We start from the raw sequence: 17,588 nt of genomic DNA on the forward strand, positions 1-17,588 counted from the left end.
TGGCAGCGTCTCCCAGGTCCTGGAACTGAGCAGGGCTGAGCTGAGCACCACCCTTCCCTCTGCCCCCTCCCCTCTCCCCAGGAGATGGCACTGTCGGGTCCAGAGCTCCCAGGCACCGTGGAGACAGTGGAGGAGGCGCTCAAGAGACACCGGGATTTTCTCACCACGATGGAGCTGAACCAGCAAAAGATGCAGGTGGCCGTGCAGGCGGCCGAGGGCCTCCTGAGACAGGGCAACGTCTACGGGGAGCAGGCCCAGGAGGCTGTGACCCGGCTGCTAGAGAAGTAGGTCCCTGGTTGGGGGCACAGGGGAGGGAGGGAGGGAGCGGTCAGGGCTCCTCGCCTTTCCATCTGCATTTCTGCTTCTCTGCCCGCTCTCCAGTGTCCCTTTAATTCCATACTGGCTTAGATTTGATGTAACTTGATGTTTTGTGAAAAGGTGACTAACTGGTGGTGGGAAGCCCTTTTTGGGATATACAGGGAAGTTTTTCTGCCAAGCCGGCCCTCAGCCCCACGTAGCTGGACAGGTGGTGAAAATGTGACCTCCTTTTCTTAGATGCCCACCCCCTGCTGTGCTGGTCCCCAGATCCAGCAGCTAAAGGCCAGACACAGGTTCTGTTCTAGCTTTCCAGACAGGATGCCGCACCCTGGCGTGCTGGGTTTTTGGATACGGTGACTGAGCTCCGTGGGCAGGCCCTGGAGGCCCCGTTCCCTTGGAAGCACACAGAGCACGTGTGTTCCTGTGTCCCTTTCATGCCTCCTTCGCATGTTATCAGCCACCATCTGTCTCACCACTGCCCTGTCTCTTGTCTGTCTTTGCGCTAATGAGGCAAAGACATTTACTGAATAGCCACTGTGTGCCAGGCACTCTTCTAGGCTCCGAGCAAAACACTACTCCCTACCAGCCTCCCCGCCCAAATGCCAGCCCTCAAGTAGAGCCTCTCATAGGGCCTCTTCCAGGCTGATTTCTATCATCATCGCTATTTCTGACTCTTGGGGTGAGTCATCGATGGCCCAGCACCCCTCTTTCTGTCCTTCCATCCTGATGGAAAACATGCCTGGTCTTTCCACCACCATCCACAGCCCGGAGACCCCAGCCCTTCCTCTGTCTGGGGCTCAGGGGTCCTTTCCCCCTAAATTCATCTGGGACAAGGCTGGAATTTTCTAAGGGGAACTTTCATGGGGAGTCTGATCCTGAGGGTATAAACTCGTGAGCTGGGGCTCCCAGTGCCAGGCCTAGACCTGCCCTTCCTTTACCCCACATTTTTAAATTTAAATTAAGATTTTATTTATTTATTTGAGAGAGAGCGAGAAAGAGAAAGGGCATGAGCAGGGGAGAGGGGCTGAGGGAGAAGCTGACTCCCTGCTGAGCAGGGAGCCCAATGTGGGGCTCGATCCCAGGATCCCAGGATCATGACCTGAGCCGAAAGCAGACGCTTAACCCACTGAGCCCCCCAGGCGCCCCTACCCCACATTTCTTGAGTACCGGCTGTATGCCAGGCTCTGCAGAATGAAGAGGTGAAGCCTGGGGGACTGCTCATTCTGTGATTTCTCTTCCTTCCTTCCTTTCCTGTCATTAATTGCTCCTTTCATTCTATTATTTATTCAGCTAATTAAACAGGTACTGAGTCCATGCCCTGTTCCAGGCCCTATGGGGGCCAATTCTGGGCATGCAGCAGTGACCAGGACAGCACACGATTCCTGCCCTCACAGAGCTCACATGCTGTCTGACAAGGACGGCCTGGAATGGTCAGGACCGGGATAAAAGAAATACAGGGGGTTGTGGGAACCCCGAGGGGGGCATCTGCCCTAGGCTTGTGCTGGGTGAGGCTGGGAACACAGCAGGAACAGAGACAGTCCCAATCCCTGCCCCCTTCACCCCCAGGCCGCAGTTTGTTTGTCTAGAGACAGGTTTCCTACCGTCTAGAAGTCAAAAAACATCCATTCGCTGGAGGCTGTGGCTCAGATGCTAGTCCCATCTACTCCTCAACCCTGGAGATTGAGGGCCAGTCACTTAGTCCCTCCACATGTCTCCCCTGACCTGGAACCTGGCCCCTTCCTGTGTGTGAAGTGCTCTTCTTTGCCGTCTAGAGGCTCAGTTAGGGGAACTGACTTACCCAAGGTCATAGCCAGGAAGTGACCCAGCCTGGATATGAAGGATGTGACCACTGTTGTTTTCTTGTCCTCTGCCCTCCAGGAAAAGAGGGATTTTCCTCATTCCTAGGACTGATGCTTGCAAGTTGGCTGGTAAAGACCTGGAGGGATTATATCCGTTCAATTTCAGAGGCATTTACTATTTCCTGGCTCCTGAGCTGAGTCTGGGCAGAAGGGAATTAGTATTTTGCTTGTTTGTCTCTGGCTTGTCCTGTTCCTCCTTCCAGCTACGCCCCTGGTGTTTGGTGACCTCTCTCCCTCTTTGCCTCCATTAATCTGTATATCTCTGTGTCTCCATTTCCTCCCATGCCTCTCCCTGTTTTTCTCTCCCTCCATCTGCCTCTCTCTCACTCTGTGCTCTCTTCTGCTCTTTTCTCTGTCTTTCCAGACACTTTACCTTTGCTTCTGTCATCTCTCTTTCCCTCTGCCTTATGTCTCATTCATTCATTCATTCATTCATTCGTTTGTTCATTCAAGAAATGTATACTGAGCACCTGATGTGTGCGAGGTCTTTATCTAGGCATTGAGGATACATCTGTGACCAAAACAGACAGAGATTCCTGCCCTGGTGAAATGGCACCCTAGTGGGGAAGACAGACAAGACAAATACGTAACATATAGCACTGCTAAGTGCAAGGGAGAAAATTAAAGAAGAAAAGAAAGCCAGAAAGTGTTGGAGAGCAATCAGGAGGGGCCTCACTAAGAAGGTGGTATTTAAGTAGATGATGGGAGGTGGGAAGAGCTTTCCCAGCTGTGCGAGCAGCCAGTGCCAAGGGCCTGAGGTGGGAATGGCTTGTTCAAGGCAAAGGAAAATGGGATGTCCCCAGCCCCCTCCACCAGGACTCTTGGGCACTTTGTACTGTGGGCAGGAGGCCAGGCTGCCTGGGGCTGCGGTCCCTGCTGGCTCCGGGGTGGCGGGGCTTGGGTCCAGCCGGGCCAGTTCACTCAGGCCAAAGGTCTGACCCTGCTTGCCAGTGCACCTGCCCACCCTCTTTGCCCGTGCTGTACTCTCTTCCCTTTCTCCAGCTCTGCTGGACCCTCCCATCTGGCTAGCTGTGTTTTACCGGTATCATCTTGGCACCTCTCTGCCTTTTCCTCTCCCTGTTGTTCCTGCCCCGACTCTGTCACTTTCCCTCCCTCTGCCTTCTCTCTCTCTCCTTGTCTACTGCTCTTGGTCTCTCTGTCTGACTGGCACTACCCTGATGCATTTCTTTCTTATTTTTTTCTCTCCCTGGGTTTCCTTCTCTTTGTCTGTCTGGGGGTCTCTATCAATCACTTCCTCTTGAGGTCTGTTTCTCCCTGTCTCTGGTCTTGTGTCTGTGTGTTTATCTGTCTCTCTGCAGGCCTCTGCACCTCTCTCTCTCTCTCTCTCTCTCTCTCTGAGTCTGTCTCCCCCTCCTGTTCTCTCTTTCTCCCTAGGTGTCTCTTGATTTCTAAGTTACTGTCTCTTGGTATCGCTACTCTGCAAATCTCTTATCTCTCTGGGATTGTGTCTCTCTGTCACTCTTTCTCAGTGTCTCTATTTCTTTCCAGGTCTCTGTCTGTCTCTCCCATTCTCTCTCTCTCTCTCTGTCTCCCTCTGCCCCTCTCTGGCTCATCCCTGGCTCTGCCCTCACCAATGTGTCTTTCCCTATCGCCCCATCCCCACCTTACTTTCTCCTCTTCCTCACAATTACATATGCCCCCGGTTCCTAGCCTTGACAAGCCCGATGCACGCACAGCCCTCCGCCAGTGTCCCCCCACCCTCCCACCCCCAGGCTTGCCCCAGCCCCTCTCTCCCCATCCTCAGGAGCCAAGAAAACCAACTACGGGCCCAGCAATGGATGCAGAAGCTACACGACCAACTTGGGCTGCAGCATTTCCTCCGAGACTGCCACGAGGTAGGATCTCCAGCTGTGCGGGGCCGATGACTTCTTTCCTAAGGAGGGAAGTGCTCCAGGGCTGAGGCTCCTCGGGGCGGGGACGCCCCGTCTAAGTGGGTCGTGGAGCGATGTTCACTCGGAGCCGCCAGGAGGCGCGCGGGTTCCAGCCTCAGTGCGCAAGCTCCGCAGCCCCCGCCTCCTGTCGCGCTGCGGGAAGAGGGAGGGGCCCTGGGCGCCCCTGGCAACGGCGCGCGTTCGCGCCTACGGGTCCCGCGGGAACGCGCGGTGATCTCACCTTTCTCTCAGGAGATTTGTGAGAACCGCCTTGCTGGGGAGAGTATTGGGAGACGGGCAGGGGCAGGTGTGGGTAGACCAGCTGCCCAGAGCGCAACTTCGGTTAGAGACCGTCCAGAAACAAGCCTTCACCCCTTTAAAAGTGTCCAGGAATCAAGCTTTACCCCTTTAGAGATGACCTACACATCTGGAAGGATCGCCCCAAATCCTGAGATGGCTCAGGATTTCTTCCCCATTAGAGACGGTTCAGGAGGCATGCTACCCCCTTCCCCCCCTTTCCCCTGCATTCCATAGAAACTGTTCTGGACCACGTAAAAGAGCATCCCATTAGAGATGGCCCAGTGAACATTTTCGTAACCCCCAGAGATGATCCAGGCCTCATCCGTCTACCCAGGATCATCACCACCCCCTTCATAACGATCCAGTGCCTAAGTTCCCCCTAAACAAAGATGGCTCAGAAACAGGCCCCAATTCCTCCTATTAAAGATGGTTTGACACCCTCCATGGTGACCCGCCACGGGAGATGGTTCTCTCCACATATGAAGGACAAGGGCCTCCATACCGCCCACCTCCACATAACTCAAGCCCGTTAGAGATGGGTCTGGGACTCAAGCCCACTAGAGATAGGCCTAGGAACACCCTGTCTCCCTCCTTCCCAATGGAGATTATTCTGGCAGTCCCATTTTGTAAGTCCATCTGGCAGAACATCTTATGAGATGTTCTAGGACCCCTCCCATATCCGGTATCTATATTCCTGAGATAGCCAGGAACCTGAGTCCCTTCTCATTAGAGATGGTTTAGGAGTCCACCCCATCCCGTACTTCACGAAGCTGCGGTAGCCCAGGTCCCAGGGCCCCCTTCCCTCCTGCCCTTCCATTAGGTCCAGGAGCTCCTTCTCCCTCCTGTGAGATTGTTCTGGACCAAGTAGCAATAATCTGAGATGGCGCAGAACCACCCCCCACCTCCCCATGCTTTAGGGAGGTGCTGAATCCTCCTTCACTACCCCCCACCCCAGCTGAGGCCGGGCAAGGAGGCGGGCACGGAGGCAGGCAGGGGGCGCGCGCGGGCGGGCGCGCTGCCGCGGCGCGGGGGCGGGGGCGGGGGCGCGCGTCCGCGAGCGTCTCAGCGGTCGCCACCGCTGCTGCCACCGCCGTCGCAGTGGAGGGGCGAGAGCCCGCCCGCCGCAGGGACGCTCCGCCAACGCCGCCGCCACTTCAGGTCCCCGGGGCGCCCAGAGGAAGGGGCTGACGCGCGTCCCCGCCGAGGCGTGCGGGGGAGGGGGCTCGAGCGCGTGCTCGCCCGCCGAGGCCGCGGAAAGGAGGGGCGCGGACGGTGCGGGGGCGGGCCGGACCTGCGCAGGGACCCCAGCCCTGGGGAGGGGCAGCGAAGCTGGGAGCTGTCCGCGGTGCTGGTGCGGGCGGGACTGAGGGGACGGGTCCCAAGGGAGGGAAGCGGAAAAGGGGGACTTCTGAGGCTACTCCGGAGGTAGTCTGGATTTGCCCGGGGGGTTAGGGAGGTCTCATCCTCTCTAGGGGGCTCTCCTCTGGGTAACGGGGGATCTGATTTTTTGCCCCGGGGCTGGGGGCTCTCAACATTTTGAGGGGTATCTTCCTTGGTTCTTGCGTGATCTGTATTAGCTTTAAATGATGGGAGCAAATCACTTTTGCGGGGGTCTGCTTTGGGCGGTGAGGGACTTGGATCTGTTCTGGGTTTGGAGGCTCTGATTTTGAGGGCTGTTTCCTTGGTTGTTCAGGACCCTAGCTTTGTCCTCGGTGATGGGGGTCAGTCACTTTGGGGGTACTTTACCTTGATGACGAAGTACCGTCTCCTTTAGGGGCTTTGCCTTGACTGTGCGCTGTGGCTGCCATTGGCGAGCTCTTCCCTGTATGTCAGAAACCTGTGAATTGAGTTGGAGGGTTCAGCATTTGACTTGGCTCATGTGTGTCTGTGTGTGTGTGTGCGCGTGTGTGTATGACGGAGTCTGAAGCTGACCTGGACCCCTAGGGAGCACATGCTCCAGGGACACAGGGTGGGGTTTGGCCGGCTCAGGATTTGTCCTTGGTTATGACTGCATTTGCCTCTCAGATGGAGCTAGAGTCTTTTTTTTTTTTTCCTTTTTTTTTTTTTTTTTTTTTTTTTTTTTTTTTTGCAGGAGGGAAGAAGAGGATCTTGTGACGTGGGGGGGGGGGAAGGGGGAGGAGCAAAATGTCCCAGGTGCCAGGTTTGGTCATGAGTGGGTGGGGAGATTCCGGCTTGGGGGACAAGTCTTGAGGGGGGCTCAGAAGGCAACCTTGTGATTGGTCCTGCTCAGGACAATGAGAGGGGGCTATTCTGTGATTGCATTTTGGATGACTGGTCTTGCTGGCCAGTGGGGGAAATAGAACCGGCTTTAGTTTGGGAAGGGGGCTGGCATAGGAAGGTTCTGTCTGATCCTGTTGAGGAGTCTGGGGCTAGATTTTGGGGTTGGCTCGTTTGAGGAGCCAGAAGGTGGTCCTTTTGCTTACATTTAGGAGGTTGGCTTTGGCTGGGGGCTAGAACTAGTCATGGTTTGGGGACTGCAGTCTTGGAGTCCCAGGGCTGAATATGGCAAGTCCTGTGGGCTCATTAGGGAAGCTGGATATGTGTTGTGGGGGATGGGTTTACCCCAGATCAGAGGGCTAGTTTGGAGGGAATTAGACTAAGCTCTAGTTGGGAAGTTGTTTAGGAGTTCAACTGGCCATATTGGGAGGTTAGCGCTAGATACGGGCTTCATTTGATACCCTTGGGAATGGTTTGAAAATCTCGAATTGGTCCTTATTGGAGGTGGCTAAAACTAGATGGAAGGGTCAAAGTGTTGCTGTTGGGAAAATGGCGTGGGAAGCAGGGGCTAAACTGGAAGTTAGCTAAATTAGCTGGAGGTCTAGTTTTGGAGGGTTGATTTGTCCCTGGGAGGGAGGAGCCTGACTGGCCCAGAAGCTGTGCCTTTGGGGGCTTATGAGGAGTTGAGAAGGGCAGCCCTGAGGATGGGGCAACGAAGAGATTGGGCATTTGGGGGGATGCCCATCCATCCTCCACCCCCTAGGAGAAAGCCTGAATGCCTCCCCCCAACCCCCAACAAAGACCGTACTTGTAAAGCTTCTCCCATCCCTTCCTTCCAACTTCCCCCTAAATCTAGCAGCCTAAGCTTTGAATCTGGGATGTTCTGGAATGGATAGAGGTACTGTGCCAGGCTGGGGGAATCAGCTGTGCTCCTCTCCCTGTCCTGCACAGCTGGATGGCTGGATCCATGAGAAAATGCTAATGGCGCGGGATGGCACGAGGGAAGACGGCCACAAGCTGCATAAGAGATGGCTCCGGCACCAGGCATTCATGGCCGAGCTGGCTCAGAATAAGGAGTGGCTGGAGAAGATCGAGAGGGTGAGGATGTAGAGCGTCCCTCTGCCCGTGTCAGGTGCTGGAGGCCTCCAGGGCACCCACATCTCAGTTTCAGAACCCACCACTGCTGTCCTGCCCTTCCTACCCCTCTGAACCCTTAACAGATCATTTCCACATCTGCTCCTCGCCATGGGGCCGTGAGCAATTCTAGTAACCTCTTTGAGCTTCAGTTTTGCCATCTGTAAAATGGCTCGCATCTCTTCTGCATGGTGCCCATACCCGTCTGGTTTTTAAATATTTTACCCTTCCTCTAACCTCCCCCATTCCACATGGAGCACCTAGGCTGGAAGGTCAAGTAGACAGGCTGGAGCCGTCCTGGGAGACCCAGGATTAATGTGAACTTTGGATTCGTCCAACCCTGGGTTTTTATTGTGTCTATGCCTCTTACCAGCCTTGGCGAATTGTGCTAACTTCTTTGAGCCGCAGTTTGCTCTGCTTTAAAAATAAGGAAAGAGGGATGCCTGGCTGGCTCAGTCAGAAGAGCATTTGACTCTTGATCTCGGGGTCGTGAGTTCGAGCCCTGTGTTGGGTGCAGAGATTACTTAAATAAATAAAACTTTAAAGAAAGAAAATTAGATAAGGAAGCAATGAACATTGCTACTTCCGTGGGCTCTTAAGTCATACATATAAAGTCCTTAATACAAGGCCAGGCACCTGGAAACGTAATTGGTACGGTATTGTTATTTTTTATATGTACTGTACCATATGTAGCTCTAGACCACCAAGGAGCTTGACTTGAGTCTTGGAGGAACCCAGCCTCAACCCCCAAAACTGATCCCTACTCCTGTTGGAGCCCTAGACCTACAGCCCTCAGTATCTCCACTCTCCTGACTCAAAGGGGATACCCACGTCAGCCTTAAACTCATCTATGCCCCATAAATGGTGGCAGGGGGCAAAGTCAATCTTTGAGTTTAACTGAAGTTCATTCTTTCTGCTTCTTTTTTTCTCCCCCTGTCTCTTCTGTCTCCATCTCTCTCTCTGTCTCTCTCTCTCTCATCTGTCTTTCTTTGGGCCTCTTCCCATGTTTCTGACTTGATGGGCATGTCCCTGTGTCCCTCACTCTCTGTCTATCCGTCTTTTGTCTCATCCTTCTTCCCATGTGTTGGTTCCTTCCATCTCTGGGCCTGTCTCTGTCTCCATGTCTCTCCCTGTGTCCCATTGCCCCCATACTTCTCTGTCCCTCCCCACCACCTGCCCCCCTCCCACTCCCTTCCTGTCTCCCACCTGTCTGGGGCAGGAGGGCCAGCAACTGATGCAAGAGAAGCCAGAGCTGGCGGCCTCGGTGCGGAAAAAGCTGGGGGAGATCCGGCAGTGCTGGGCCGAGCTGGAGAGCACCACCCAGGCCAAGGCGCGGCAGCTCTTTGAGGCCAGCAAGGCCGACCAGCTGGTGCAGAGCTTCGCCGAGCTGGACAAGAAACTCCTTCACATGGAAAGCCAGCTGCAGGACGTGGATCCTGGCGGGGACCTGGCCACCGTCAACAGCCAGCTCAAGAAGCTACAGGTATGACCTGGCCAACCTCGACAGGGCCTCTGCGTGCCCCCGGGGAGCCTGAGTCAAGGTATTGCACACAGAGGGGATTTAGTAGAGGGATTTGTTTCAGATGTGTTAGAAGGGCTGGAAGAGCAGAAAGGGGGTACCAAGGGAATGCATTTAATGGTAACTCACTCCTTCCAGCAACCCTAAGAGATTGGTCCAGTGACTGTCCTCCATTTTACCAATGGGGAAAGTGAGGCACAGAAGGTAAAGCACCTGGCCCAAGGACACACAGCTAGCCGGCGGCTCCCTTAGGACGTGAGGAGGGCTTGGAGGATAGATGCAGGGTCTGCATGGTCTCGGCTCCTAGCTGGCCGCTGGTCAGTGCTTGGGATCTGATCGTTTGACACGACTGGCTGGAAGTTCAAAAGCGGATGTTGCTTATCCCCTCTCGAGGCACAACAGCTCCTGCCTCCGAGTGCCAGGCATGCCGCCTGACCACGACAGGGAACGGAGCCTCCAAGAGGCAACCTTACTGGCCCAGGGGAGCAGGTGAAGAGCCTGGATTCAAATCCAGGACCCTTGACTCTTCACTGCTGCTTTGGACATGCCCCCTGCATAGTTACACTGCTAGAGGGCTCGGCATAGGGTCTGGGAGGGAAGAAGAAAAAAAGAAAAAAAAAAAGTTAGCTAATAATCAAAGCCGAAAGACGTTGATTAGAATCTATTCATTCATTCATGCGGCAAATGTTCACTGAGCACGGACTGTATGCCAGGCGCTTTTCTCGGTGCTGGAGAGCAGCAGTGGGCAAAAGTGACCCGAACCTGCAGCCTTCACAGGGCTCACGTTCTGGTCAGGGGGACAGGCAAAGGAGCAAAGAGATACACAGAGCTGAATCTGATGCCAGTGATGTCATTGCTTTAGACACAGCAGCAGCCCCCACGTGTGGTCTCCAGGACACCTTTCCACGCTTAGAAATCATGGCGATCCCCAAAGAGCTTTGGTTCTGGTGCATTTTACCTATCAATATTTACTGCACTAAAACAAATAAATGACTCACATAAAAACAACGATAATAAATCCATTTTTTATATTAACCCCAGAGCATTCTTTTATGAAGAATACCTCTTTTCCAAGCCAAAAAAAAAAAAAAAATTAGGAGATTGGCACTGTCTCCAGTACTGCAACTCTTTCATGTCTGGCTTACTAGAAGATTCTTTTTTTTTTTTTTTTTAAGATTTTATTTATTTATCTGACAGAGAGAGGTGTCACAAGTAGGCAGACATAGATAGAGAGGGGGAAGCAGGCTCCCTGCTGAGCAGAGACCGCCCCCCACCATGCGGGCCTCCATCCCAGGACCCTGAGATGATCCCAGGACCCTGAGATCATGACCTGAGCTGAAGGCAGAGGCTTAACCCACTGAGCCACCCAGGCGCCCTACTAGAAGATTCTTACCTTTGCTTCTGCACATGTTCTGTTTTCTGTGGCAAAAGCATGAGTCATAGGGTCCCCACAAAACCACACTATACCCTTGGGAGAGAATGAGAATAAAGGCAAATAGTGACTTGGTATTTTTTTTAAGGATTTTTTATCTGTTTATTTGACAGAGCAAGAGATCGCAAGTAGGCAGAGAGGCAGGCAGAGACCGGGGGGAAGCAGGCTCCCCACGAGCAGAGAGCCAGACTCAGGGCTTGATCCCAGGACCCTGAGACCATGACCAGAACTTAACCCATTGAGCCACCCAGACGCCCCAGCGCCATGGTATTCTTATAAAATAGTTGGAACCTTGCAGACCCCTTGGAAAGATGTTGGGGATATGGTGAGCTCTCAAGAGATGAGGATCTGTGGGGTGCCTGGGAGGCTCCGTTGGTTAAGCGTCTGCCTTCAGTTCCAGTCATGATCCCAGGAGCCCACATCGGGCTCCCAGCTCAGCGGGAAGCCTGCTTCTTCCTCTCCTGCTCCCCTTGCTTGTGTTCCCTCTCTCACTGTGTCTTTCTCTCTCTATCAAATAAATAAATAAAAATATTTAAAAAATTATTTCGGGGGGTGATATATGAAATGTTAATAGAGTGCCAAAAGTTAGAAGGGTCTTCAGTTCACATGATCTTGCCAAATAGCTTGCCCGAAGTCTGCTGCCAGTTAATGCTCTCTCCGCCTGTGAGAGTTCCTGTTTCTGCCCATACTCGCCAGCACCTGTATCGTCAGACATTTTAGATTTTTCTCAGTCTGATTTTTCTCATGCATGGGTGTTTGCGTTTGTATTTTTTCCGGTGACCAGTGAGCTTGAACATCCCTCTTTACTCTGGGCGTTTAGGTTTTGGAGGGAGGACTGGGGGCCTCCTGTCCTTCCCTCCCCACAGAAGGAAGCCCTGTTGAAGCGTTGTTCCAGGGCAAGGCCGGGGCCCAGCGGAGACAAGGGTCTGGCTGGGGGCCACACAGAGATGGGAGGCAGGGGCAGGCCCCAGCACAGGACTTTCCCCAGCAGAGGGAGCCCGAGGCGGCAGGGAGTGTTTCAGTAGGCCTTGGCCCCCAGATGGAGCCCAGCTGGGCCTCCGGAGCTGCCGTTGCGGAGGGGAGGGGCTGCCCAAGGCCCCCGCTGTCCCCCGGGGCCGCCTGAGAGCTCAGATGCTGGGCACAGGCAGGAGGGAGGGCGGCTGCCATCCAGCCGGCAAATTTCCTGGCTGCCGCACCCCTCCGGCCCTGGGGCCCGGCTGGGCTGGAGCAGGCTGGTTCAGGCAGAAGGGGTGTGGATCTGTGAGTGGTCTGCCCCCTTGGCCTCTCTCTGGGCCTGTCTCTCCGTCCTGGTCCCCGAGATCCTCTGTGTGGAAACTCTGCAAGTTGCCATCTCCTGTGTCCGTGTCTCTGCTTCTCTTGCTTTCTCACTCTCTTTTTGTTTCCATTCTTCATCTCTGCCTCTGTCCCTTGATCCCTGTGCCCTCCTGAGTCCTCTCCTGCGTCCCGTGCCCCAACCACTGCAGTAGGCTTCCTAGGAGCCCACCTGAGATGGAGGCCATGTGACCCCGAGTCCGCTCTCAGAGCCTCCTAGCCAACTGGCCTTCCTGGCCCAGGGACCAGATGGCGGTGTTCCAGGCCCCCGCTTGCCAGTCCTCAGGGGTCTGACCAGCTGGTCTGGCTCAGCCACGGGCTCCTGCCTGGGGCGGGTGGGGGAAGCTGGTCTCCTGCCATCAGAGGGGGCCCGGCCAGGGGAAAAGGCACTGGAGGCTTTGCAGCTGCTAGGCTGGGTCCCTGGGGACTCCTTACCACCCACTTCACCCCCGCAAGCTCCCCCCGCCCCAAGCAAGGCACTATCTCTGGCTAAGGAAACACCCCCCTCATTCTTTGTGTCATGTGTCTTCCTGAGCTCAGTGCAGTCTATGGGGAGAATCGGGGTACAGGAGTGGCACAGCCAGGGTTTGAAGCCCCCCCCCATCCCACTGCTGCGCCACCCAGGGCAAGTGACCCCTCCTTTCTGAGCCTCCATTCTAGAGAAGCAGAGTGACTGAGAGCCGCTAGGATTTTGTGGTCACCTGGCTCCGGGTTCAAATTGTGGCTGTGGCAGTCTTTACTCTGGACCAGGGACTGCTCCTCTGAGTCTCAGTTTCCCCAACCGGAAAATGGAAAAGCAGCAAGGTGGATCCAAGTAGGGATGAGAATGATCTGGGGGTCAAAGCTTGTGTATTCCTACCTACCACGTGGCTAGTGACTGAGGCTTTTTCCCAAGTAGGCTCTTCTGCTTTTGCTTTTTTTTCTTATATTTAATGTCTTTTCATAAAATGAAGATTTAATTCCATACCATAAAATGCATACTTTTAATGTGTAAAAGTCAGTGGTTTTCATGTATTTGCAAATCACCCCCTCCCCCCCGAAATGCCATTCCCATTAGCTCCCTCTACCAGTTTACTCCCTCCACGAGTCTTCTCTTTGACTCTATAGATTTGCCCATTTTGGACATTTCATATAAATGGAGTCATACAATATGTGGTCCTCGGTGTCTGGCTTCTTTCCCTGAGCAACATTTTCAAAAGTCATGCTTGTGGTAGAATGTATCAGTACTTTGTGGCTCCTCTGACTTTGATATTTGTAAAGCTGGTTTAATTTTTGACAATTCTTAATTTCTTTTTTTTTTAATATTTTATTTATTTATTTGACAGAGATCACAAGTAGGCAGAGAGAGAGGAGGAAGCAGGCTCCCTGCTGAGCAGAGAGCCCAATGCGGGGCTCGATCCCAGGACTCTGGGATCATGACCTGAGCCGAAGGCAGAGGCTTTAACCCACTGAGCCACCCAGGCGCCCCGACAGTTCTTAATTTCTAATACGGCCCAACACACCAGCATGGGGATCAGCCCAACAAAGGCAGTTAGCGCACATTTACAGAGACCTACTCCGTGCCAGGTACAGGGCTAAGAGCTGGGATCCAACCGTGAATGAAATAAACATCCCTATCTTCCCCCAGCCCCTTATGCTGTGAGGATTACGTAAATTATTCCTAGTCCAGTGCTCAGAGCACCGGCCGGCTTGGGGGCAGGCACCAGGATGTGTTACCTAGTATTGTTGTTATGGTAAGAAATATCATATGAAAAATGAAGAGGCTTTCTTCCCTCTCCACACACACATACATGCTCCTACTTCCCAGGGTGTCATTCTTTTTTTCTTTCTTTCTTTCTTTCTTTTTTTTTTTTTTAAGATTTGTATTTATTGAGAGAGAGAGAGCACAAACTGGAGCAGAGGGAGAGGGAGAAGCAGGCTTCCTGCTGAGCAGGGAGCCCGATGCGGGGCTTGATCCCAGGACCCTGAGATCATGACCTGAGCCGAGGACAGACGCTTAACTGAGTGAGCACCCTCCCAGTCGCCCCATGGGGGTGTCATTGTTGTCACAGTTTCTTCTATGTCCTGGAAATCTTCCATGTATATGCACACATATGTGACATTGAGACAGACCGTGCGGAAGCTTGCCCCTTTCGCTGGGCCAGGTGTCCTTTCTTGTCCTAGAATGTATGGATCTCCTGGTTGCACGATATTCCATGGGATGACCCAAGAGTCTCTCTTTAACCAGCCCTCTGTTGAGAGATGTCTGGGCTGTTTCTAGTCTTCCACTAGTGTAAATAGCACCACAGTAGACATTCCCGTCCATATGAATTTGAGCCTGTAGAAAAGAGCCTTCCAGGGGCACCTGGGTGGATGCCTCGGTTAAGCATCTGTCTTCAGCTCTGGTCATGATCCTGGGGTCCTGGGATTGAGCCCCGCCTCAGGCTCCTTGTTCAGCAGGGGATCTGTTCCCTCTCCTTCTGCCCCCCTCCCTGCTTATGTTCTCTCTCTCTCTCTCTCTCTCTCTCTCAAATAGATAAACCAAATCTAAAAAGAAAGGAAAGGAAAGAGTCCTCCAAGTACAATTTGTGGGCCCAAAGGTGTACACTTTAAACTTTTTGAGAGATATTGCCGAGTGTCCCCTTGAAAAGGTCGTGGACACCCCTGCACGTGATAGGGATCCTCACCCTGAGTGTCCCCCATCATTAGGCATGGTCAAGCTTTCTCACCTCTGCTAATCTGAGAAGTGAAACTGTTTTGCAGTTATTTTATTTTTTTAAGATTTTATTTATTTGAGAGAGAAAGAGAGCATGAGTAGGGGGCAGGGAGGGGGAGAGGGAGAAGCAGACTCCCCGCCAAACAGGGAGCCCAATGAGGGGCTCGATCCCAGGACCCTGGGATCATGACCTGAGCCAAAGGCAGACACTTAACCAACTGACCCACCCAGGTGCCCCTGTTTTAAAGTTATTTTAATTTGCATTTCCCTTAACATTGAAGGAGGCTAAACATCTCTTTGTACATTTAATGATCACCGTCCTTCTGTTTCCTTTGCTCGTGTTTGCAAGGAAGGATCCACATTAAATGGGCGTTCAAAACATGGCATTCTTGCAGAAGTAGAAAAGTGTTAGTCCTGGAATTATTCCATCTCGGGTCACACGGCCTCTTGTGGGCATGTTATGGAGAGGTTTTCATCTAACAGAGAACTGGAACTTAGTAGCATTTCAGATTATGTTTAAGAGTTTCCAGGATTTGAATGCATTTGGATTCGCTACGCATTGGTGCACTGATTTGCCTAGTGAAAAAGGTTTTGGAGTGACTTTTATTTTTCTTTGATTTCTGCAGCTTGTAATTGTGCCTTTTGAAAATTCCTTTTGTGTGCTTTTGGCTTGTTACAACGTTTGTTTTTTATCCATTTTCATGACTCCTACGGGTTGTGAACTGTATCAGCTGGAACTCTTTGGGGTGCAGTTCATAGGACTCCAAGCCACATTGACTTAGGCTAATGGGGAGGTTCTTGGCTCACGTTGCTGAAAAACCCAGGCGGTAGGTGGCTTCAGGCATGGCTGGATCAGTTCCTCAAATTATGTCCTCCTCAGCAATCTGTCTCCGTTTCTGGGCATTGCTATCCTCTCTGCTGGCCTCGTTGTCGGGAGCAAGTTGGCAAGTCGGCAGCAAGTTGCCCCTCCACCCCACACCAGGCCTATGTTCTACCAACTGAGGAACCCCATGGGAAAGAAAGTGCCTTCCTGAGTCACACACTTTTCTTGCAAAAGAGGGAAGTGTTTGGTGGCGCCTGGGTGGCTCAGTGGGTTAAATGTACAACTCTTGATCTCAGCTCAGGTCTTAAATCTTTTTTTTTTTTAAATATTTTATTTATTTATTTATTTGAGAGAGGGACAGTGAGGGAGAGCATGAGCAAGGAGAAGGTCAGAGGGAGAAGCAGACTCCCCATGGAGTTAGGAGCCCCATGCGGGCCTCGATCCTGGGACTCCAGGATCATGACCTGTCAGCTCAGGTCTTGAGCTCACGTGATGAGTTCAAACCCCAGACTGGGCTCCACGGTGGGTGTGGCACTTACTTAAAAAAAAAAAAAAGTTTTTAAAGGTGGGCTTTCCTTGGCTGATCTTAGGTCACATGCTATCTTTTACCCAATCCCCACCAGCCAGGGTGGTTTCAGTGTTTTGATTGGCTAGCTTGGCTCATGTGGCCACCCTTGGAGCTCTGGGGTTTTTATGGTCGCTTCAGAGCTCAGGTGTGAGAGGGTCCATAGAGGTGCTGCGGAGAAGGGATGGACCGTGAGCTGGCAAAACCAACAGTTCTGGGCTGCGGAACCTTGGAAGAACAGTCTTCACTCGGTTCTTGGATTTTGACTATTGAGTTGCAGTCATTTTCTGTAATCTGTTACCACTTAATTTCATTATTGTAATGTTTTCTTTTATGGCTTCCCCCCCCCCCCTCTGTTTCGAGTCACACAAGTAATACATAATTATATTCTTTTGGTTAAAGATCTTACTAACGTAGAAGTCTTCAGTGAAACATAAAGTCTCCCTTAACCGCACCTCCCGTCCCCACACCCCAAAAGGAACCTCAGTTATGATTTGGGGTGCATCCTGCTAGCCCTCTTTCTGTGTGTTTACTAACTACCTATGTGGTTTTTGAATAATTTTAATTTGTAATGTTTAATTTAAATTTTTTAATAATTACATTTTATGGCTCAGACATCAAACACTTTATTAAGAATCCTATGTGACAAGTGTCTCCTTCACCTCTATCCCCATTCACCGAGTTCTCCTCCCCTGCCCATAGGTACCATCTGTGACTAATTTCTTGTTTATTCCAGGGAATTTTTATGCATGCACAACCCATGACAAATATAATATATTCAAATGTATGTTCTAAGTTGTTTTTTTCTCTTAACAGCAAGTCTTGGCCATTATTCCGTACTGATGCGGATTTGTTTAACCATTTCACTCTTGGTGGGCATCATGTTTGTTTCCAGTTGCTTCCCATTATAAACTCTGCTTACCGTGTGATCCTTGGGCAAACATCTTTATGCACATGAGCCAGTATTTCTTTAGTTATATTCCTAGAAGTGGAAGTGCAAGTGCTGGGTCAAAGCATATGAACTTCTTTGCATTTTGATAGGATCTGCCAAATTGCCTTCCAAAAAGGCTCTGCTAATTTACACCACCACCGGCTGACAGCGGCTGAGTGTGCCTGCCCATCTCCCTGCATCTTTGCTAATAATAGATATTATCTGTCTTGTATGTGGTTGCCAATCTGGTGAACAAGAAAGGGTACCTTGTTTTGATCTGATTTTCCTGCTGATTAGTGAGACTAGGCATCTCTTCCTCATGCTTTTTTTTTTTTTTAAGATTTTATTTATTTATTTGACAGAGAGAGAGACAGCAAGAGAGGGAGCACAAGCAAGGGGAGTGGGAGAGGGAGAAGCAGGCTCACCGCTGAGTAGGGAGCCCGATGCGAGGCTTGATTCCAAGACCCCAGGATCACGACCTGAGCCGAAAGCTGACGCTTAATAACTGAGCCACCCAGGCGCCCCTCGTGCTTATTTTTATTTCTATGTG

The 17,588-nt window shown here is 52.1% G+C and overlaps 1 protein-coding gene across 2 annotated transcripts in view; it reads left to right on the forward strand.

The window, feature by feature from the left end:
* SPTBN4 (spectrin beta, non-erythrocytic 4) overlaps positions 1-17,588 on the forward strand; it is a gene marked incomplete at its 3' end in the record, with an annotated part of 69,179 nt that overhangs the window by 32,688 nt on the left and 18,903 nt on the right. For both annotated transcript variants that reach the window (XM_080828938.1, XM_080828939.1), the window contains exons 16-19: positions 82-284; positions 3,943-4,033; positions 7,559-7,705; positions 8,961-9,224. In XM_080828938.1, coding sequence (XP_080685064.1) covers positions 82-284; positions 3,943-4,033; positions 7,559-7,705; positions 8,961-9,224 — 705 coding nt within the window. The remainder of the gene's footprint in view (positions 1-81; positions 285-3,942; positions 4,034-7,558; positions 7,706-8,960; positions 9,225-17,588) is intronic.

Source organism: Martes martes (assembly GCF_963455335.1).
Source record: "Martes martes genome assembly, chromosome: 17".
Classification (NCBI taxonomy): domain Eukaryota; kingdom Metazoa; phylum Chordata; class Mammalia; order Carnivora; family Mustelidae; genus Martes; species Martes martes.